Here is a 23,194-nt window from a genome sequence, read left to right as displayed (position 1 = left end):
TGAACGGGAGAGCGGCCGTCATTGAGCAGAGCGCGGGCTGCCGAAGTGCTCCATCCGCCCCCGTCCTGTCCAGTCCCACTGGCTGCCTGGTTGGGCGCAAGCGGCTGGGCGTGAGCGGCCGTCTGGTTGGGCGTGAACGACCGCTGGGGAAGGAGGGAGGGAGCCTCTCCCTGGCCCTCCTCCTGCTTCCCCCTCCCCAGAGCCTTAAAAACCTCTGGAGCGGCCATGGCGGGTGAGTCGGCGCCTTTTTTTGCACTTTTTTTTGCCCATAGGAACGCATTAATTAAATTTCAATGCATTCCTATGGGAAACCGCACTTCGCAAGATGAAATCATCGCAACTCGAAACAACTCGTGGAACGAATTAATTTCGCCTTGCGAGGTACCACTGTATAAAATATGCATGCATGTATTGCATTTATTACAAGGTGACTAATAGATATAATTCTGATTAAAGAAATAAAAAGCTAACAAACATAAAAAAAAGAATTACCCCCAAGCCCTTTCAGACTGAAACTATTTTAATGTGGTGTAAAAATGAAAAAAAGGGATTGTTTTTTGAGTGGCTGCTATTCCGTAGTCAGAGTGCTATCACATAAAACATCATTCTCTGGTACCTAGCTGCCTAACCTCTGAAGGTGGGCAGATATTGAGCAAGTCCTGGCTTGATGACTTCAGTAAATGCCAGGCTCATTTGAAAAAGGCTTTGATACCTTGGCTGGTGTTAATGGCACACAACATTTTTCATTTCTTTTGAGAGACTGAAGATGCAACACGTGCCGCTCTGGTTCATCGCCTTATAAGTCATAAGAAAAACACCAAAATTCAAAACCAGCTTTTAAAAATCATTTGCTAAAACATAGATTAGCCTTTGTCAGCCTGCCCAAGCAGGTACTATAGACAGGGCTTTCTAAGTGGTGGCCCCAACATTTGAAACACCCTTCCCAGGAAGATATTCAGAGTCACATCACTGCTGCTGATCTTATTTCTGTCTGCATTTGGCTGTATTGTGCTGCATTTCAAACAACAACAACAACAACAACTTTAATGGTTGAAGGTATATACTGCATGTATGTCTTGATTTTATTTTCAGGTGCTTTAGAGTTTTATAAGCAACCTTGTGCGGGCAGTGTGCCCTGAACATTTAAGCTGGAAAATTGGGTGAAGCATTGGTACCGTAGAATGCTGCAACCAAGTTTTTGACAGGGACAGTTATTGTGAGAATCCCCCCCCCCAAAGAGTTTCACTGGCTACTGGTACATTTTGGTGCACAATTCAAAGTGCTGGTTGTGACCTTTAAAAGCCCTAAATGGGACTGGGTTATATAAAATATAATTTTCTCATATATGAGCCTGTCTGAATCTTTTTTTTTTTTTTTTTAAAGACTTTATTGTTTAAAATAATACAGAGTAGAACATATGCATGATATAAATACAACGATAGTTTCCTCCTCGTCGTATCTCATACAAAAGAAAAATAAATAAATACAGAAGAACTAAATACATAATTCAAAATACAAAATAAATTCTTCACAATGTGAACTGTATATTATCTTTGTGTTAAGTCCTATTTCTTTCTTCTTAGAAACTTCCTGTCCTTCCAATATTACACTTCCAAATTCTTTGTTTTCTACGGGTCTTCGTTATAACTTTCTTCCTTTCTTCTCAATTTTCCCTTAATCTCATTTTTATATTACAAACGTTAATCTATATCTGCCAATATGGAATTATTAGGATAATACATTTTTAAGTATTTTTTGTAGACCTTCCACTCTTTGGATACTTTTTGTGTTGATGATTCTCTTACTGAGTCAGTGAGTTTAGCCAGTTGTACATATTCTAGCATAAGTGTTTGCCACTCCAATATAGTGGGTAAGGTCTCACTCTTCCACTTTCTTGCCACTAATACCCTGGCCGCAGTCATTGCATACAGCAGTAAGGATTTTGTTTCTTTTGGAGTTTCTGGTGGTAGTATGTTTAATAAGAATAGTTCCGGCCTTTTTTTTATTGACTGTTTAAATAGTTTTTTGATTTCTTCGTATATATTATTCCAATATCTTTTAATTTCCTGGCAGGTCCACCACATGTGGTAATATGTTCCAATTTCTTTTTTACAACGCCAGCATTGGGGACTTGGTCCTCCATACATTTTTGCAAGTTTTTTGGGGGTATAGTGCCACCTATAGAATACTTTCATATTATTCTCCTGCAGACTATAGCATGCTGTGAATTTCATATTATCAGCCCACATTTTCTCCCATTGATCCATTTGTATGTTGTGGCCGATGTCCTGGGCCCACTTAATCATCACAGCTTTAGTCTGCTCCTCCTTTGTTTCCCACTCCAGGAGGTAATCATATATCAAGGAAATATTCTTCTTTTTAATCCTGATTAAATTTGTTTCAAATTTTGACGTTTCAGTTGCCAATCCTTCCTTTATATCTGTTTTAAATTTTTGATTTAATTGAAAGTATTGAAACCAATCCGTTAGATGTTTTTTGATTTCCTCATGTTCTTTCAACACTAATTTTCCTTCTTTGATTTCTAATACATCTCTATATGTTAGCCAATCATTTCTCATATTTCTTCTTTTCACCGCTACTGCTTCTAGCGGTGATGTCCAGAGTGGAATTTTTGGTTCTAATATTCCTTTGTATTTGGTCCAAATATTAAACAAAGATTTCCTTACTATATGATTTAAAAACCCCCTGTGTGCTTTGATTTTCCCATATATTAAATAGGAGTGCCATCCGAACCTCGTGTCGTGGCCTTCAAGATCTAAAATATCCGTTCTTTCTAATTTAATCCATTCTCCCAACCAGATTAATCCTGCTGCTGCGTGATAGAGTTCTAGATCAGGCAAGGCAAATCCTCCTCTTGTTTTCTTGTCAATCAGAAGTTGGTGCTTTATTCTAGGCTTCTTGCCATTCCACACAAATCTTGCTATCTCCCTTTTCCACTCTTTAAAGCATTTAGATCCTCCTAATATTGGGATGGCTTGAAATAAGAACATCATCTTTGGCAAGATGTTCATCTTAACTGCCGATATTCTCCCCCATAGTGATAGGTGCAGTTTGTTCCACATTTCCATATTTCTTTTTATATCCTTCCATGTTCGGTTATAGTTGTTTTCATGTAGATTTAAATTATTATTTGATATCCAAATTCCTAGATATTTTCCTTTATTTGTTATTTCTAGTCCTGTTTTTTCCTGTAGTTTCTTTTTCTCTTCCTGTCTTAAGTTTTTGGTTATCATTTTTGTTTTTTGAAGATTTATTTTCATTCCCATTAGTTTCCCAAAATTTACAACTGTTTCCATCACCGCTGGTATACTCTGTTGGGGGTCCTGAGTTGTTACGATCAGGTCGTCGGCAAATGCTTTTAACTTATACACCCTTTCCCCGACTTTTATTCCTAATATAGTTTCTTTACTTCTAATTTCCTGTAGAAGGGGCTCTAGCGCTAGAATAAAGAGTAAGGGTGATACTGGACAGCCCTGCCTTGTTCCTTTACCTATTTTAATTTTCTCTGTCACATTACCATTAACCAGTAATCTCGCTGATTGTTTGCTATATATGGCTCCTATTCCCTTTCTAAACTTTTCCCCAATGTTCATTATTTCTAGTTGTTTCTTTATGTACTGCCACGAGACATTATCGAATGCCTTTTCTGCATCCAGGAGTAACAATGCTGCTTCTCTTTCGTTGTTAACTTCCAGAAATTCTATTATGTCCACGATGTTTCTTGTGTTGTCTGTTATTGATCTTCCTGGAAGGAACCCTGCTTGATCTGGGTGTATGACCTCCTGTAAGGCTTCCTTTAATCTATTGGCAAGTATGTTTGCGAAAATTTTGTAATCGCAGTTTAGGAGCGAGATTGGTCTGAAGTTTGACATCTGTTCCAAATCTCCTCCTTGCTTGGGGATAAGAGTAATATACGCCTCTGACCAAGAGTCAGGCATTGTGCCACTTTCTAAAATTTTATTCATAATCTCCTTGAGCGGCGTTGTCAATATTTCTGCCAGTTTTTTGTAATATTCCGATGGTAGACCATCGGGACCCGGTGATTTGCCTGTTTTTAATTTCTGTATTGCTCTCATTATTTCAGTTTCCGATATTGGGTTATTTAATTTTTGTAATTTCTCCTCTCTTATGTCAGGTATTTTATGTTGTTGTAGATATTTCCCTATCTGTTCTTCTTTTCCTACCTCCGGTTTGTATAGGTTTTCGTAGAATTTCATGAACTTTTTAGTTATTAAGAAGGGGTCATCTATTGTTTTCTCTCCCACTCTTATTCTATTTATTTGTTTTCCCAATTCTCTCTTTTTCAGCTGCCACGCAAGGTATTTTCCGGGCTTATTTGCAAATTCAAATTTATTTTGTCTAAACCATCTTATCTTTTTTTCAATTTCCTGTTCTATTTTCCTCTCATATTCTTTTTGTAGGAGCGTTATTTCTTTCCTAATACTTTCTGGATTCGGTTTCTTTAATATCTCCTTTTCTTTTTTCCTAATTTCCTCCAAAATCCTTTCCTTCTCTCTATTTTTTTCCTTCCTTTCCTCTATACTTTGTTTGATGAAAAAGCCCCGCATGACTGCCTTTCCCGCGTCCCAAATCATGTTTATGTTGTCATACCCCTCTCTGTTTATTTCCAGATATCTTTCTAATTCTTTTTTTGCTTCCTCTACTATTTTTCCATTATTTAGCAGTGATTCATCTAATTTCCATCTCCTCATTCCAGAGACCCATTTTGGTTTCAATTTTAACATAACTGGATTATGATCAGAGATTGTTTTAGGGAGTATCGATGCTTCTTCAATTCTTGTTATCAAATCTTTAGTTATCCAAATAGCATCAATTCTACTGGCTGTTTTTTTTGCGTCTGAGAAGAAGGTGTAGTCCCTCTCCTCTCTATGTTTATATCTCCAACAGTCTATTAGATCCAGATTATCTACTAAGTTCGTGAAAACTACTGGTATCTTCCCCTGACTTTTTGTTTTCCCTGATCTGTCTATTTGCGGGTTTACCACCCCGTTGAAATCTCCCAGAACTATCAATTTTTTTCCTATATATTCCATCAGTTTTGCTTCTATTTTTTTATAAAAGGCTGTTTTTTTCTCATTTGGTGCGTACAATCCCATTATTACTATCTCCTCCCCCTGATGTGTTATTTTAACTATCACTATTCTTCCATTTGCATCTGAGTATATTAATTTGGGATCCAATGTTGGTTTTACATACATCACCACTCCTCTTTTTTTTGTTTGGTCTGCTGCAATGAATTCGTCTCCTAATTTGGCATTAATCAACACTCTTTTGTGTTCTTTATTTACGTGTGTTTCCTGCAGACACACGATGTCGTTTTTTTGTTTACAAAGTATATGTTCTATTTTATTCCGTTTCTTTTTGTCATTTAAGCCGTTCACATTCCACGTCAGTATTTTTAAAATCATCTTTATTTAACCAAAATTAAAACATGAACTACTGGGTTTCTTTCTTTGGCTCTTCAATTTCTTTGTTCTGAGTTCTTTCTTCGCTTCTTGCCTCTAATCACTTTCTTCACTTCTCTCCTGCTCTGTGAGTTTCTTTCTTGAAGTTTTAGGGCTGGGCTCCCTTTCTACTATTTGTCTGTCGCCCACAAAATCATTTTTATATGTTCTCAGGAATCTTTCTGCATCTTCTACTGTTTCCACTCTTTTTCTTATCCCTTTGAAGGTAAAGGTAATTCCTTCCGGAATTTCCCATTTATAGTATATTCCTTTTGCAGTCAGGGCCTTTGCCAGGGAGTGGTATTTTTCCCTCTTTTTAAGTATGCGTGGTGGGATTTCCTTTAATATTATTATTTCCTCTCCATCTATTTTCAGTGGGTTCCTCCTTCTATTTCTGAGCATAACATTTTTAATTTTGTTTGATGTTACTGTGATTAAACAATCTCCAGGCCACTTATTAGCTTTTGCCTTCTTAGAGTTGACCCTGAATATGCTCTCTGTATTGTTTACCAGTTCCTCTTCACTTATTCCTATCCAGCTTGCCAGTGGTGGTATTATTAATTTTTCTATGTCCTCTCCCTGTTTTTCTGGTATTCCTCTCAATCTGAGAATCCTCTCTTTGCTCTGCATCTGCAAGATTGACAATGCATCCCATGTTGCCTCTTGCTTAATTTTGAACTCCTCATTGTCCTTTCTTAGTTTTTCGCTATCTTTTTTGTGCTCTCTATAATCTTTAGTTGATTTCTTGGACGCTTCCTCTAGTTGCTGTACCTTAATTTTTAGATCCTCTACCTCTTTTTTCATTTCTTTATTTTCTTCTATTACTTCCTTCATTTGGGACTCTAATTCTAAAATTGATTTGGCATTATCTTCTGTTTTAGTCCCCATTTTATCAAATTTTTCCTCCAGGCTTTTCACTTTCTCATTCAGATCACTTTTCATTTCTGAAAATTCTTTCCTCATTTCTCCTATATCCCCCCTCAAGCTCAGAATCAGATCTCTCAAATCCATTTCTTGATCCTGTCCTGAATTTCTTCTTGTCTGGTTATTATGTAATCCCAAATTTTGTTTTTTGTTATGGGTCATAATAGATGAGTTGCGTTCCGACTGACCCACAATTCACAAATCACTGTTCTCAATTCCCACTTGCACAGGTCACTGTTCTCAATTCACAAATCACTGTTCTCGATTCAGCCCCTTCACTTTTTTTGCCTTCAAAAGTTAACAAAAATATCGAATTCCTCCAGGTGACCCTTTCTTAATTTACAATATCTATCTTGGTCCACCTCCCTTCTTTTCTCAATAGATTATACAATCAAATATACAGCTGATTATTTAAAGAGTCTCATCTTTTTATACAATTTTATGAATTCCCCTTTTAGCCGATTTGGCAGATCTATAAATTCCTCTTTTAGCTGATTTTAAAATGCCCCTTTTTTCCGATTTGCAGATTTCCACATGTGCAAGTTTTAACCTTTTATACAACTCTTCCAATTCCTTTTAGCTAACTTTAATATATCCCCCCTTTCCAAATTTCTAAGCCAAATATTGAATATTTACTATTAATTGTTGCTATCCCCTCAATAATACTAATATTCCCCCCCACGTTCTTCTTGTCCCAAATGAGCAAGTATTCCTGATATTTAATAGGATAGTAGTGTTATTCCAAGTTCTCAGTATAGAGCAACAGGTCTCTCCCTTTAAACAAGGTCAATTCGCTGGCTTTAGTCTTCCTTCAGTCTTTTGACCTTAATTTCCCACTCAGTCTGTTATTTCTTGTCTTTGGATTTCTCTCCTCTTGGTGTCGCTGTTTCCCCCCCTGACGTCAGTCTTTCTCTCCACCACCACACAGTCCCTTGTGTTCTTCTTCCTGTTCTTTAATTGGCCCAGCCCAGTCCCAGCGAACGCTACTCCATTTTCTTGCCTTCACTCATTAATAATGTCCCAAGGTATTTGCTATTTATTTTAACTTTGTATTGGAGTTTAAAGTTTAAATCTCTTGATTAGCGTTGCTTTTTACTCCTTGAAGCTGGCTCTCTTAACCGCTCAGCTCTCCTTTCAACAGAGTCTCTGTCTTTATTGTAAACACAGCGCAGTCTCTCTTGTTCTTTTCTCCCTTTTTTAGCTAACGTTTGCCTCGTAAGAAATCCCGTGTTGGCAGTTTTGTAACATTGAAAGGGCTTCCCTTGTATTTTCCCTTCTTTTCCCCTTGAGTTAATCACTGGCGTCCGTTTCTTTTAGTGGGGAAAAAGTTCTTTATCCTTAGTAGGCTGGTCGCTACCGCGCTCAGCGTCCGTTTTTTCCCCCCGGTTCCCCTCTCTTTCGGTAGTTCTGATGACTTTTCTAGTGGTGCTTTGGGGTTGTATTAGTGGATGTTCCCCCGCCTCGCCCCCTCGGGTTTTAAGGCTTGCTCGCCTTGGGTCGCTCTCAGCCTTGTGCCGCGAGTTCCCCCCGTCGTCTCACCTCGTCGGAGATGTAGGCTTCGGAGGTCTCTCTTCCACCGGCGCTGCAGGCTCAAATTTCGTCCTGGTCACCCCAGGATTCACGGGGTCGCTTAGCCTCTGCGTTACCCCCTAAAACCCCTTCAGGCAGCCGCTTTCTTCACGGAGCTTCTTCAGAGCTCCGGCAAAGCGTGTCCGTAGGAGGCGCGAGGAAACCGGAAGTCGAGCCTGTCTGAATCTTAATGTGTTCGAGAGAAACCAGTTTTCTATGTTCCACCAGCTTCCGGGGTGTGTTTGGCAGGGATATGAGAAAGGGCCTTCTCGGTGGCAGCACCTTGATTCACAGGGAATTGAGCTTCCATTGACAGACAAAAGTATTCACACAGAGATGGATAGATATAGATATATTGGCCTACTAAGACAATTTGGGTTTTGGTTGATAATTTCTCATTTATTGCTATTTTAAATTTATTTGTTGTTTATCTGCTTTTGGTTTTATTTATGGCTTTTAATGATTGTTTCCTTCTATATTGTGTTTATATATTACTGTTAGCTACCACAGGCACCTAGCACAGGATGTCATATAAATTTAAATAAATCATGTAGGAAGGAAGCCTTAAGCAAAGTGATAATGGTTCGTTCTAGCTTTCAGTGTGATTTTGCCATACTTTCCTTGTGCATTTCACTTAATTTAAATTCTACAGATGTTTCAGACATTTGAATTTTCTGTCTTTGTATTTCTCCCACAGAAAATTCCACCTTGTTGTCTGTGTTCTGAAAGAGGTCACCTACAAAACAACTGTCCTGCACGATTTTGTTTAAATTGTTGTTTGCCTGGACACTACTCGAGAGAGTGCCTTGAGAGAACGTACTGGAAAAAACATTGTAACCGCTGTGATATGAGAGGCCATTATGCAGACGTGAGTACACAGTTAACCAAAGCTACCCCATATATCTTTCTCTGTTTCTTTCTTCAGAACCACTTGTGCTTGTCACAATTTGTTGGGGCAACCACCTAAATTCCCACTTATAGAACTGTGTCTAGTAGGCAGTATTTCTGTGCACACACAGATTTCTATGTAAAATTAATATTTTCTGTATCTTTGTAATGTTTGGATTGATGATAAAGTAATAAAAATAGAATGTAAAAATGAAATCTGGCAGCGTTGCCAGGTAAGTTCTGTATTCTTCTCTTATATTCTTTCTGTGTTAATTGCATTTGAGCATTTCTTTGAAACATTGAGCAAATTTTGTACGGTACTTCCTTAACAGTACCTGACTTTTCAGGATGTGAAATGATGTTTTTCCTTGTTTGTTTTGTTTGAAAAATAAATGGCATAAAATTCAAGAAAATTGCTGACGTTCATTGGAATGTCAATACATTTTGAAATCATTATATAGATCTTTAAAATTACTTTAAAGATAGAATTGCCATTTTTGAATTAGTTGTACAGGCTTGGGAGTGGGGACTTGGTCACCATGGATACAGGCATGAAGTCTAATTATGACAAGATCTTGCATGTACCTAACTAGCTTGAGTTCTAGTTAAGTATAGTGAGACTGAGAACAGAATTGCAAGGGGACCAGAGGAGTGCTCCCTGAGCCTTTTGTTCCAATCAATTAAAAAGAAAGTCTCCTGTCTTCTCTGTCTTGTGTTCTGTTACTTAGTCACACTAGAGTGTGATGGAATGTCGGAACTAACATATGTGCATGATTGTGCACAGCCTGTATATAAATTTTATAACCAAGGTTCATTTATTTTAGTGCTGAAGTATTCTTAACTACAATTAAGTCAAATGGGGAGAAATTGTCCTGGGGACAACTGAGCCGATATTGTGTGTGAACCCAATCTTTTAGCTTTCTCAGCTAAGTTATCTGCACCAGAACCTACTTAGTATATTAATAGCAATGCTATGGAGATGACGTCTGCAGGAGTAGTCTAAAATATGCTAGATATACCCAAGAATGTGGGAGGTCTGGTTGTAGGAAGTGTGATGCCTCTTGTTTTTTTCCACAAATATGGGAAGTTCTGATTGCTCCAAGATGATTTTTGTAAGCAGTTTCTGTTTATTGTGCAATTATTTAACAAAAGAATAGCCTGTTGGATCAACGGTCTTGTCCAGCATTCTATTCTCACAGTAGCCAACCAGGGATCTGCAGGAAGTTCGCAAGCAAGACCTGAGCGCAACATAGCTTTTAAACTATACAGGCAAAATTCATGCAAATCTGAAAATGTTGGTTGTCATTCTTGACACCTGCCCTGTTATGATCTTAAACTTCTGCATGGTGTTTGCATAGAGGTGTCCATCACTTGGGACATTGGAATCTACATCAGGCTCACATGCTGAGGAAGAATCTAAAATTGTCTAGGTCAGAATTTCCATTTCTGAAGAGCCCAAAAAATCCTCTGTGTGGAGACTAACACACACACAATTTTCTGGCAAGTGCATGCTTTCTAGGATAGTGCAATGTCTCTTCCTTGCCATATTTATTTGGGAGTAGGTCCCATTTATTTCAGCACTGAAATAACTAAAGTATTTGGAGTTTTGTCATTCATTTCTACCTCCTATGCTGGAGGCAGGGCTGCCAACTTGAATAAAATATTGGGGGGACCGAGGTAAGCCTCACCCCACATAATTACAAGACGCGGTTCACACACCCCATTTGCATGGCAGTGCTCATTAACTTTGGGGGCCTGGCCCCCTCAAATATTTTATTGGGTGGGGGGGGTGAAGGGACCCCAGCCCCTAGGAGTTGGCTCATATGGTTGAAAGCAATATGCCTCTGAATGCCAGTTGCTGGGAATTGCAAGTGGGGAGAATGTTGTGCTCAGATCCTGTTTGGGGGCTTCCCATAGGCAGCTGGTTGGCCGCTAGGAGAACAGAATGGACCACTGACTCAAGCAGGCTCTTTTGATCTGGCACTTTTTGGAAACACCTCCCAGACTAGAATAGAGGTATCAATAACCTCAAATTGATACCATTTATAAAAAGTAGTAATTTAATATTATTGGGGTTTAGTTTTAGTGTACATTTTGAATATTACACTGTTTTCATTCAATGGCTTGGAACCAAAAGTACCCTTCAGGCATTAGAATGCCCCTTCTACTCGCAGTAGTTCTAACCTAATGGAAGGATACTGAATGGGAAGACGTGACCCTAAATACAGATAAGTTTTTCCATGTGTTTAGGCTCTTGTGCAGAGTGGCACAAGCCCTTCATTCACACCTTTTAACAGTCCACTAGGGTTAAGTTGCCACAGCCTACATCTTCCTTATTGTCTCTGTCTCCTAGTGTCTGATGTGGTTCTCTACTGCCACAGCACCAATACATTTTCTCCTTCTGCTCTTTGTTCTTTGGATCTAATCCAGTGTATTTAGTTTTTCCCCTCCAGAATGTGGACATTCTGTTATTTTCTTCTTTTCAGCACAGTGTATTCCCATGATAATTGTTCTGATCACTATTTTGTCATCTGCTCCTGTGTGTTGTAATGGATTTGGAGGAATGTGGTTGTTGTAGTCCAAAACACAAATGCTAGCAGAGTGAATTTGATGTGGAGGAACTGAGAATTCTGTTGTGAAAATTTAGAACTCCTTTTAACCCTCCTGCCCTTAAATATGAAATACTACTTCTGCTCTTTTCTTCGAAAGTTCAGAGTAGTACACATGGGCTTTCTAGTGGACTATCATCCAAGCATCAAACAAGTCTGAACCCTCTTAGCTTCAGAAATTCTCTAGAAGATTATAGGCTAAGCCCTTTCATTTCTTCCTCACACCTGTTTCTAAATAATGCTTTAGACACACTTTTCCCAAATAGTTTCATAAAGCTTACCCTGAAGATGATCTGTGTGTCCAAAATATAAGAATGAACGTCTTCCTTGACTTGAGTGGAGGGAAGAATGTTGGGTGGTAACATGAGGGGGACATGCCATTTCCAATAACGACCTGGTGTGTTGTGCCCATACAACACCACGAGGGAGGAAGAGAAACAGGTGCCTGTTTCATTATGCCCAAGGCGTCCCTCCATATATGGGCGCTCATAGCATGGTATGGTAATTAAGTACTGCTAAGGATATTTTATAATTTCTGGTTCTTTCAGTGGACGTTAGTTGAGGAAGGGTCATGTGGGGCGAGCTGTTGATAAAAGAGTCACTAAATGTTTTTATCGATAGGTTTAATCAGATCCTTTTCTGTTAACTGTCATACAGTTAATTAATATGACTTGTGCCATTAAATCTTTTGTTTGCTGCAGTGGCTTGCAATGGGGCAGCTCCTAGCAGCAGCTTTGACAAAGCACCAGAGAATTCTGTTAAAAAGTTGTGTTTAGTAATTGTAGTCATCGTGTCAGGCCATAACTGACTTGGAGCTGAAGGATTTTTGTGAGATGAGTAGTTGTGCCAGCAGGGACCCAAGTCTCTTGGGCCAGCCGCACTCTCATTAAGATTTGCCGCTAGCAGTGGCGGTGTTCGGCAAGTATGTGACGTGCATTCTGTTATTGTATGCTTGGCTTGTCAGCCTGCAGCTTTCTGACACTCACTTATGTCACTCTTTATTCAGAGAGGAAGAAGCTTTTGATAATTTGACAAGACAAGCTCTTAAACGATCTAGGTCATGGCCTTCACTGTCTGTGATTGTGAACATATTTCCTGAAAGCCCTGTCACTCATCACAGCTACATTTTCTCCCGGGGAGCCATAGGCCTGTCCTGGTCTCTTGTCAGCTCACACATTTTGGTTATTCATATACCAAATACAGTCTTGGTTGAGGGTTGTTTTTTCCCCCCTTCACTTTTGCAAATGCTAGCATGTTAGTAAGGCTAATCCTTTCTCCTGTGTTGTGTTCCCAGCAGGGTTGTGTTCAAGGGTTCTCTCTACTACAAGGCAGACAACTGGCCAAGGGGAGCTGAAAAGGAGGAAAGGCCGCTTAGTGCTGTTTTTGTGTTTGTTCATTGTTGTGGAAATATGAGAACTGGTGGCAAGGGCCTTGTCTATTGAGCACTTGAGTCTTGGTCTGCTGTCAGGGGCTGTTTAAGATTGAGTGTTTTATTTTCTTTGATGTTCACATTTGAGAATAGGGAAGTGGGAATTAAACAACAGATGCACTAAGCCGTTGTTCTCGTAAAACAATAATTAGCACATGATAAAATTCAATATGGGTCAAATGGAACAATATAAACTCTTGATTCATCTGGTGTGGCAAAGTGGGTTGATTTGTGTTTTATTTTTTTATGAATACTCATCACTCCTAGTTACTGATAGGATAAGTGTATGCGGGGTAAAGGGGACACACATCAATTTTGCACAAGTTAAGAATAAAGCTATGCTGGCCATACTAAAAAGATTTAAAAGTGAATTTGTTGTAAAAAGTGGAGTGGCCTCTTTGGAGAATTGGCATTTCATGTTCGTACATCTAAATGTTAGAATGGTCTGACTGCTGGTCCAGGAAATAAATGCAATATTCTTCTAATGTAGCTGTATTCCACCAGAGGTTTTCTTTCTTTCTTTTTCTAAATGAAGGCAATTCGTGGTTAAATACTTATAAATAAGAGAAATCACAAGCTCAATTGTTGTTGAATTTAGTGATGCTCTCTTCCATATCAAGCCATTCTGCTTCATTTGAGCAACCAGTATTCTGTAGCAATTGTTAATTAGGCTTTTTGTCATTCATTGATAATGAAAAGATATAAACTAGCTGTAAACTTTGTGCATCAGTCAGCCATCTCAATATTTAATGGGTCCTTTCCTTTTTCAAGAACTTCTAATATCCCCAAACATCAATCCTAAACATGCTTGCATGGAAGTTGATACCACTGAATGTAATTGCAATTGTAGTTTTGTTTTAACATTGAGTCACCATTTGATTTTAAATAATACATACCAGGAAAAATTTTATTTATATATATTTTTGCCCACAGACTAAAAATGAGCACACAGTTTTGAGTGAAATTTGGTCCTGTCTTCATGAATACCTCATTAAAACAAATAAATTCTATAATAGTTGATGTTCAGAGTGACACAGTTATTATTCTGGAGCCAAATAATATTTTTAGTAAGCTCTATAGGTAAAGATTATATAGTAGCAAAATTTCATTCTTGCATGACAGTTCTTACTGACTACAATTTTACAGCCACAATATTCTGGTAATACTGTGGTGGTAAGAATCTACACAAACTTTATCCCTGCGGTAAGCCATCAGAAATGTTGCATAAAGAACTTCATTGGTGTTTGCAGCTGGCAGTATTTTTCATAGAATAAAATGAGAACCGTCGCTTAACTAGTCAGTTAATGGGAGTTTTAGTAAAATGAGGAGACAATTTTAGGGTATGATGTGGAATGTTGTTATAATATGTCCTGCATCCCAAAGGGGCACATTATATGTAATTAATTTGCCAAAAATTGCATTCAATGTTACCTCTAGTTTCTCTTACAACATGTGAAGTCTGAAAAACAAAGATTACTTAAAATACAGACTGTGAGATTTCTGGGAACTAGAATAACTAGTGCAAATTTTTGTTCACTTCTAATTTGAAAATTTTATGAATCTAATGAGAAAGCTGGCATATTATTTTCATGACAGGCTCTAATAATAAAGAAAATTAAAGACTGGTGATTGCTAAGTTAATAGTACTTTATGATGTAAATTACAAAACTTATGCTTCTATTTAAACACTTTACCTCTTTCTGTCACTAAGGTATACTGAGACAAAGGTATACTAAGACAAAAACAAATACTTTCTTCTAGTTGAACAGTGCTTAAAAAGGCTATTAATAGGTACCTTTGTTATTTCATTACCACAGTGTAATACTGTGGTTTATGAGTAGAGAACTAATAAGGCAATGAAAGTTCTTGTGAAAATACAAGCAGTAAAGCATTTTGTTATGTTCCTTATTTTGTCATTTTGCATTGCTGAGGATTAACAGGCAGGGATTACATTCTGATTTGTTTATAGGTATATGCAAACATAGAAAAATAGTTTTAGAATTCTGAATTATTGTATGAAATTATAAAGTAACTTCCAAATAATAGTACCAGTCTTAAATAGTGATAAACCCCTGTTACAGCACTGTTTGGCATATATTTACATTTTAGGACCATTACAAACTTGTCTTCAAAACTTCTAAACTTGAGCAAAAGAAAGGGAAAAAGAAAACTGTTACTGGCTTTCTTACAATGGCAGGGAGTGTGTTAAACCAGTGTAAAATTCAATTAAACTGTCTAGCCAGGTTTTCGAAGCTGAAATGCAGACCCTTTCAGTTAAGCTTCTTATTTTCCTGTGACCGACACCAGTGGATACTGTGTTATGCCAAAACCAACAGGCTGTAAAGCACCTTGTTTCATGCTCCCAGCTGATCAATATTTTTATTTTTCAGGCTTGCCCAGAAATATGGAGGCAGTATCACCTAACAGTAAGTAGAAACACCTTTTTTATTTTCTTCTACCCCCAGCCTATGTACTCTTCAGTGAACTGCTGACCATAAAATATAGACAAGAATCTTGTGAAGGAAGATAATAAATATCTGAAGAGGTTTTGCACTGAAGAATTCAAGAATATACTATGCTTCTTCCCCCAACTTTCTTTGAAAACAGTTTATATAACAGTTTTCTTTGAAAACTGTTTATATAACAGAAATCATTCCTGTTGGCATTGTGTCACTTTGCTACCTATAACTTCATCAGTAGTACATAATAGTATAATAATATCTCATGGAAGCACAGAACAGTACTGTTTACAAGGATCATGATCATTCCCAAGTACCAGCATCTGTTTGTACATTGTCCAAGGAAAATGATTTTTACAACATTTTTACAACATAGATAGAATGGGAAACTGTCATAAGTCGTATCAGTTGAACCTTGTTTAGGAGCCTTTACTTACAAAGCACAACAAATCATCTTTAGTCTTCCTACTGAGCTTGTTAAACCCAGACAGAAACTAGGGAAATGCAGACTGTCCACTTGATTTACGACAAGATTAAATGTTTTGTGTTCCAAAACTTTATGCAAGTTTATATTTGACTTCATAGTCCATATAAATACTGAGATTCAAGTTGGTTACTCTTGTTTTCAGCAGATCATTAAGTGGTCAACAGCCTCAAGCTTGCAAACATCTACCTTCTTAGGTTATTTCATTTAAATATATACTGTTGGTACATGTGCTTTCCAGTATGTTTCTTTTGACATTTTAGGATGATAAATCTTTCCCAGTTTCTCCTTAGAAACAGTTTACTCAGTTTAAAATACTTTTTAAAATAAGTAAATATTTGAGGTTTCCTTTTTTTTATTTACACATATTCTTTGAGTTATCAGTGAACTTCAAACACCATTATATGGTGGAAGTCATTCACTCACTATGTTTCAGGAAATTTTTATTAAGTATCTTTACTCAAATTGAGCTTTTAACATGGAGAAATTACTTCAATGTTTCGAAATATTTTTTCTTTAGTTCCACTTCTGGGTACTATTCTGTTTCTCAAAAGGGATTTTCATCAAGGCAACAGGAAATAATATTTTTCTTACTTAAAAATTCATAGTAACTAGTTTGCAATAATTATAACCATTCAATTATTTTAGACAAATTTTGTAACTTCTTTCTTAATGCCTGTACTTCCTTGTAATGTCTGCACTATGTACAAGATTCCCCTAAATTGGGGCAATCCTTTACAGAACATTTTATTTGGGGATAAAAATTATTTACAGAACATCCAATGTTGATGATACTTCATTGCTACAACAGAAAATTCATCTCATGGTTAACTAACTGGTTGTTGTTGTTTTTTAAAAAAGTCTGTCTTCATTTTTTTTAAAGTTTCTATTTCAATATTGCTGTAAAAGAAATCATATGAGAACATAACAAAAACAAAGCACAAGTAACCATATGATAGCAGTAGTATACAGTGTAACAAAGCTAAAGTAATGAAATGCTTAATGTAGTAGCTACTCAAAAAAGATGGACAAGTAAGTACAGTAGTCATTTGTATTTGTGTTTAGATACATACATATACTAATACTAAACAGTTTATTCCACACTTTTCACAAGTTTGGTTGAGCCTAGTTGTTAACGTCTCTTAATAAACCAGAAAGTGAAGTATACATCGAATCTCCAGAAACAGAACAAATTTTGAATATCATACAAATATATACCATGTAGGTAATCTTTTAATCCCACTTATTATGCATGTTTGTCAAAGGGTTATATAAAATGTGTGGTTAATTTTTCATGCATAAGCAAAGTGTCCCTAATTAATCATTGTGAATACTTGTTCAGATCAACAGAACAATATTTGTCACTGCTGAGGCTCTTGGTGATTTTATTCGTTTTGCCAATTTACTGAGAGATTGGGGTGCCATCTATCGACTCATTGAAACTATTGCACTCACATCTATCTTTAGTGCAGATAATGATGTGTAAATAGTGTAACCGATGGTTATGGGTTGTCCTTAGGTTTCGCTTGTGCAAAGCTCTTTGAAAAAGCTGGTGTCATAATGTCATGCATACCTTTTCTGTATCCAAATGTGCTACCAGAAAGAAGAAATTGCAGGAGATTATACAAGGGAGTGAGAGATTTAAAGGAATGTTTTAATTAGTTTACTACAAATGTCTTGTTAAATATCTCAGTAGTGTTGGGCTTTCTCGTAATAGCAGTCTAAGTGTACTGGTTGCTTTGCATGCAATGGTTTCTTTAAGTTGGCAAATTCATTTCCTTTAAAAAATTATAACATAGCTGTTTATGCATTAAAAGTACTACGGAACTAATCATATTAAATAGTCATTTCTCTTTCCATTTTTTAAAAAAGCTTTTCCTTGGAAAGTAAATTTTTGCAGGTGGCTGTTTTATTCTTTTGAAAATCAAGGTGTTGTTTTAAATGCTCTTAAGCCTAGAGTGGCTGACATACTGCACCAAAGAGTTCACAAATTCAGAGTCACTTTAACTGAAGTTGAAGTGTATAGTTTGGTATACAACTAATTCCTTGTTTTATCTGTACTAGGTTCATGAATTATGCCCCGTTAAAGCTTCATATTAATATTTTACATTTTGAGTTGCAAATGTATCCTTGCCACATTTTCCTTGGGAATATAAGACCTAACCTGAAGCTCCTTCTGTTGTCCAGCCTTCATGACTCCAAATATATTGACTTGGAAAGAGTGAGAGAATTGCAATTTTGCATGTAGAAGATGGCCCCATGAAGCTTTAACATTGGTGGTGGTGGTGAGAAATAATGCCCCCATTACGTTTTCTGAAATGTACCCAATGCCAACTAATAATGTATATGATAACTGTTAGTAATGGGTGCATGTTTTTGCTTTTTTTAAAAGCTAGCTGGGATCCAAAGTGATCTGGGTCAGTGGCGGGGAGGAAACTGGAGGTGGTAGATTTTTCCTTCCAGTAGCAACTCTTCATAGGATGCTGCTCTGGATGATTTTGGGCAGCTTTTGGGGGGGCATGGGAGGCTGTTGTCTGAAGGATGGAGATTAAAAGATTTGGATCCCAACTATAATGTTTAACATATCTTTCAGAATATGGTAGGGCTATTTGCACTGTAATGTAATATCTTTCTAGTAATAAATCATTCATTGCAATTAACAATCAATAAATAACTTGCTTTCTGATTTTCTGTTTTCCACCCAGAGAACAGCTTCTTTTATTTGACTCTCTCTATCTGTATTGATAAAAGTATGTGTATGTATGGGGCAGATTAACCGCTCGCTAATATTGTCTCCATAAAGTTAAAAAAATCTGGGAATATGTATAATGTACATGGATTCCTTGCAATGTAATTGGTATATGGCCTGTGAAAAATGCAGGATAATACTGCATGGGGTAGAAAACAATTGAACAAAACATATACGGTGTCTTCATTGGAACAAACCAGGGCCGACATATACTTACTTGAGGCTTCATGTATATCGGGTACAGTATGTCTGGCATAAAATGAAACTGTGTAACTGTTATAACTGTGTAGCAAATCATACTTAAGAATAATGTGCATGCACAAGTATATATGTGCTGGCCTAAAATCTATTAAGCCTGTAGTGTGCTATATATCACTATGGACATTGCAATTGGAAAAATGTGTTTCATATTGTGTACCGTGTTTCTCATATTATAAGACACGTCTTATATTCATTTTTTCCTCAAAAAAACACACTATGACTTATTTTCAAGGGATGTCTTATTTTTTTCCTCCTCCTCCTGCCGCGGCCGGCATTGCTGCTGCGCCTATCACTATGTCTTATTTTCGGGGTATGGCTTATATTCCTTGAATGCTTAAAAATCCTGCTATGGCTTATTTTATGGGTATGTCTTAAAATATGAGAAACAGGGTATAATGCGATTGTATGTATATGTATATATATATGTATACAGTATGTATATGTGTACACATACACACACACACTATATATTTCTTTGCTGTGGAGCTGGGTTTCTTCTTCTTCTTCTTCTTCTTCTTCTTCTTCTTCTTCTTCTTCTTCTTCTTCTTCTTCTTCTTCTTCTTCTTCTTCGCATCACAGTCTCTCCCATTGCCTTGCTCTGTGCATGCAGTGAGCCCCCCTCCCCCATCGCCTGCCTTTTCTCATTTATATCAAAGCCCCTCACCCCAAGATGGCCACCAACAGAGTTTTACAGCCATCAGACTTTAACCACCAAACACTATCATTTAACACACTTTTTGACAGTTTGTTAACCTTACTTTTAATCCACTTACATTAAAAAAGGTGAACCAGGAATTGCTGTTTTCGTATGAAAAGACATGAAACACAATACCTCTTTGGTGCTTAAATTTTGTGCTTGTATTTCTTTGTATATGATCATTAACATTCCGCTTGGTCTCCTACCTTTCTTTGAAATAAAAATCTAAGCATGCTTACTTTTAAATCTGAGCTGCACAAAGCAGCTACTGAAATTAAGCACAACTTTTGTGTGTGTGTGTGTGTGTGTGTGTGTGTGTGTGTGTGTATTTCCCTCGATTTAAAGAAATTGTCAGAAACTTTATCGTCCACAAGGCCCATTCTACAGAAGAGCAATGATTTAGCTTTTTGGCTGAATTACTCAGAGATTGGTTCCTCATAATCGCACCAATGCCTATCCTAGTCTGAACTACGACACTTGAACCTATAAGCCTGCTAATTGTGATGTTTACAGAAGGACAGCCTGGGGTTTCCTTCGTTTGCTTTATTTAAAAGAATCTTTAAAATAGTTGTATGGCTTTTATCTAATTTCTTCCCAATATTTTGAAAACGTGCACAGTCTTTTGCCATACTGTTGCCCAATCCTAGTCATGTTTACTAAGGAGTAAGTCCTGTAGAATTAGGTTGGATGTGCTTGGAAGTAAATGTGCGTAAGATTATAGCCTTCATAAGATCTCAGAGCTTTCCAATTGTAGTATTTACAATTCATATAATCTATTTTAAAGAATGTTTGTCATAATACTATGTATAATTTGGAGACTTTATCATATTTATTCTAAGCTTCCCATGCCCAAATGTGTCTTTCTGACTAATTAAAATTCATTTGAAACTTTAGTTATCCTCACTTTGTATGTGAATTTGTGAAGAAAGAGTCATTTGTAGTTCGGGGTAGAAAAAATTGTCAGATAAAAAGATAATTTATGCTAAAAATAAAACCTGGTTTCACAATAAATTCTACCTCTTTATCCAGTTGTGATAGATAGTTATAGATAACAAAAGCTGCATTAGTTGACATTTTAAAATGATTTTGCTGTTTATTTCCTGGAAGGCAATACTTACATTTTACTAGTTTCCGTTTAATTCGTAAAATGTATACATGTCGGTGGCTTTTCAGTTAAATCGAGAAATCAAGAAAGAAATTAATTCAACATATGATAAGTAAACTAAGTTGAATTTATTTTGTCTTGATTTGTTCCAGGGTGCTTTTTATTAGTTTTTGTTAGAAAAACTTGTCACACATGTGTAAATAGTGAACATGCACAAATGAAGCAACACTGCACTAAGAATCTCCTCTTATCCATAACCACTCTTTTTTCCAGTAAATATCAAAACATCAAATATATTACTTTTTATTATCATATGACAGACAGCAGCAGTAACTATATGCAATCTTATCAAAAGAAGCATTAAGTCTGCAATCCTGCGCATATATACTTGGAAGTAAATTCAGTGGAAGTTCTCAGCTAACATACATAGGTAGACTTGGTCCATATGGGATGTTCATGCTTCCAACCTGCTGAAATGCAAGATGTTACTTTTCTTATAAGGTGCTTTTTCTGGAGCAGTTTAACAATACTTAATTCTCACTGAAATGGATGACTTCCATTTAAATAATTACTGGGGGCCAGACTAGATGACTCTCAGGGTCCCTTCCAGCTCTACAATTCTATGGTTCTATGTGTTGGATTGTATCCTCTGTGATTCAAATATTCTCTAACTACATAGTGATTTCAATATATATGGTTTGAAATATGAGTGTGATGTAAGTGCAAATGTGGAGGATTATATCCAATGGGAGTCATACTTGTTCATTGATTTCAGTGCTTCTCCTCTGAGCATGAGTTGGTTGGTTGGTTGGTTATCTCTCCCAACCCTATTTTTTAAAATGATACACAGAATATGTGTATAATATAGTGTTGCGTTGTTAAAAAATTGTTGATGTTTCTAAATATTTTTAAGGTCAGGGTATTACAAAATGCTGTGACAAAAGCATTACCTAGCATATGCTAGCTTACATATTTTTGATATTTACTAGTAAGAGGCAGGCTATGTGAAAGGGGGTTCTCAATGCAGATGATATGTTTATGTCTGAATGTTAGCTTTTGTTTCTGAAGCTTGGCATATTGGACCACAGCTTCTGCATCATGCGTCTGTTGTATACATCCTTACCTATAAAAGCTCATAGATAAAAATTCAGTTTTAAAGAATGTTAATGTCCTAGTTGCTGCAACACGCCCTTGCACTTTATTTTTAATTGTGCTATGTAGAGTCTCTCTAGTTAGAAATATTCACCCAAGCCATCATACTTTTAAAAGATATTTACATGTGACTTGTATTGAAATAATGTGGACGGGGGCAGGCATTTTGAGTTTACATCCCACTGAAAGCAGTGCAGTGCAGATATTGTAGCAATGACACACAAATGTGCATTCTGACCGAAATCCATCACAGAGTTAGGCATGCTATAGCCCACTGAAACATTTCTCTTTGTGCCAAACCCAAAATACAATTAATGAAGAAAAATGTTTATAAATGTTGCATAAAAGTTCTAAATTGCATTAACTTGTAGAAGAATATAGGATATAAAATTGAAATTGGATGATGTTGGTCTGAAATTGCAGGATTGATTATTGTTGCTACACTATTGGAAATGAGAATACTCAATACCTAAGTTTCTTGCTTGAGAAAAGAAGAACCTTTCAGAAACTTCTGTATCAGCTGCTATTAATCAAATGAATATTTTGTATTATTCATAGAAGAATTGCTCTAGAAATAACTTGTTACATTCTGTACAGGCAACAGTTAAATTTTCTACAACTCCTCCTCAACATCTCCAATTTTAAACTCTGTGGGCTGTTTGGTTCAACAAACATAACTAACTTTTTTAATATTTTAAAATAATTCCTAAACCATGTAGGCATCAGTTCTGAAATACTGACCACGTGAGTGTCTAACAGTACAATCCTATACATACCTATTCAAAAGTATGTATCATGGAGTTTATTGAGGCTTACTGCCAGGAAAAAATGTAGCTTTCTCTGGGCTTATGACTTTCAGAGTTATTTTTTCAGATATTTTCAGAGTTAAGAGTAATAGAAATTAGTGGGACAAGCTTGCCTTGAATCCACATTTGTAACTTGCTGTATAAGGCATGCAGAATGAATTTTGTGCAGTTAATTACAGATTTGCATTCTGCTTAGTATTTTCTTTTACACAGTTTAAATGAGAATTTTTTAGAGGAAGATTGGTCAAAAGCTTGCATAGATCTGAAGCATTCCTTCCATTGACTTTTATTGAGCGTACTTGCTCCCATGCTAGGTTGCTTACCCACACACCTTGCAAGTCAAAAAAGGGGGTGTTGATTGCAGAATCGGTTTGGCTCAATAAAGGATTCTATAAATCCTTCCAATGTCACTGTTTTTCTTATGGAGTGACTTGCTTATGCAATTTGGGGAAATAAGGTTGTAACCACAGCCTTTTAAGAGGATGTGGCTGCCCTTTCTTTGCCTTTGAAAGCCCTGACCGAGTGTTTATTTAGCTCATTTTTGTGCTGAAAGGTGGGGCTTAATCAAATTTAAGA

At 36.8% G+C, this 23,194-nt stretch overlaps 1 protein-coding gene across 5 annotated transcripts in view; it reads left to right on the top strand.

The window, feature by feature from the left end:
* Nucleotides 1–23,194, top strand: part of ZCCHC7 (zinc finger CCHC-type containing 7) — a 139,213-nt gene that overhangs the window by 76,527 nt on the left and 39,492 nt on the right. For all 5 annotated transcript variants that reach the window (XR_009556836.1, XR_009556837.1, XR_009556835.1 and 2 more), the window contains exons 5-6: nucleotides 8,677–8,847; nucleotides 15,296–15,331. Coding sequence is in view for 1 of the 5 variants with exons in the window: in XM_035140333.2 (XP_034996224.2) it covers nucleotides 8,677–8,847; nucleotides 15,296–15,331 (207 nt within the window). In the remaining 4 variants the exon portion in view is untranslated. The remainder of the gene's footprint in view (nucleotides 1–8,676; nucleotides 8,848–15,295; nucleotides 15,332–23,194) is intronic.

This window comes from Zootoca vivipara, chromosome 16 (genome assembly GCF_963506605.1).
Source record: "Zootoca vivipara chromosome 16, rZooViv1.1, whole genome shotgun sequence".
In the NCBI taxonomy this organism is placed as follows: domain Eukaryota; kingdom Metazoa; phylum Chordata; class Lepidosauria; order Squamata; family Lacertidae; genus Zootoca; species Zootoca vivipara.
The sequence above is the reverse complement of the archived record's forward strand: the minus strand, read 5'-3'. Positions and strand labels throughout refer to the sequence as shown.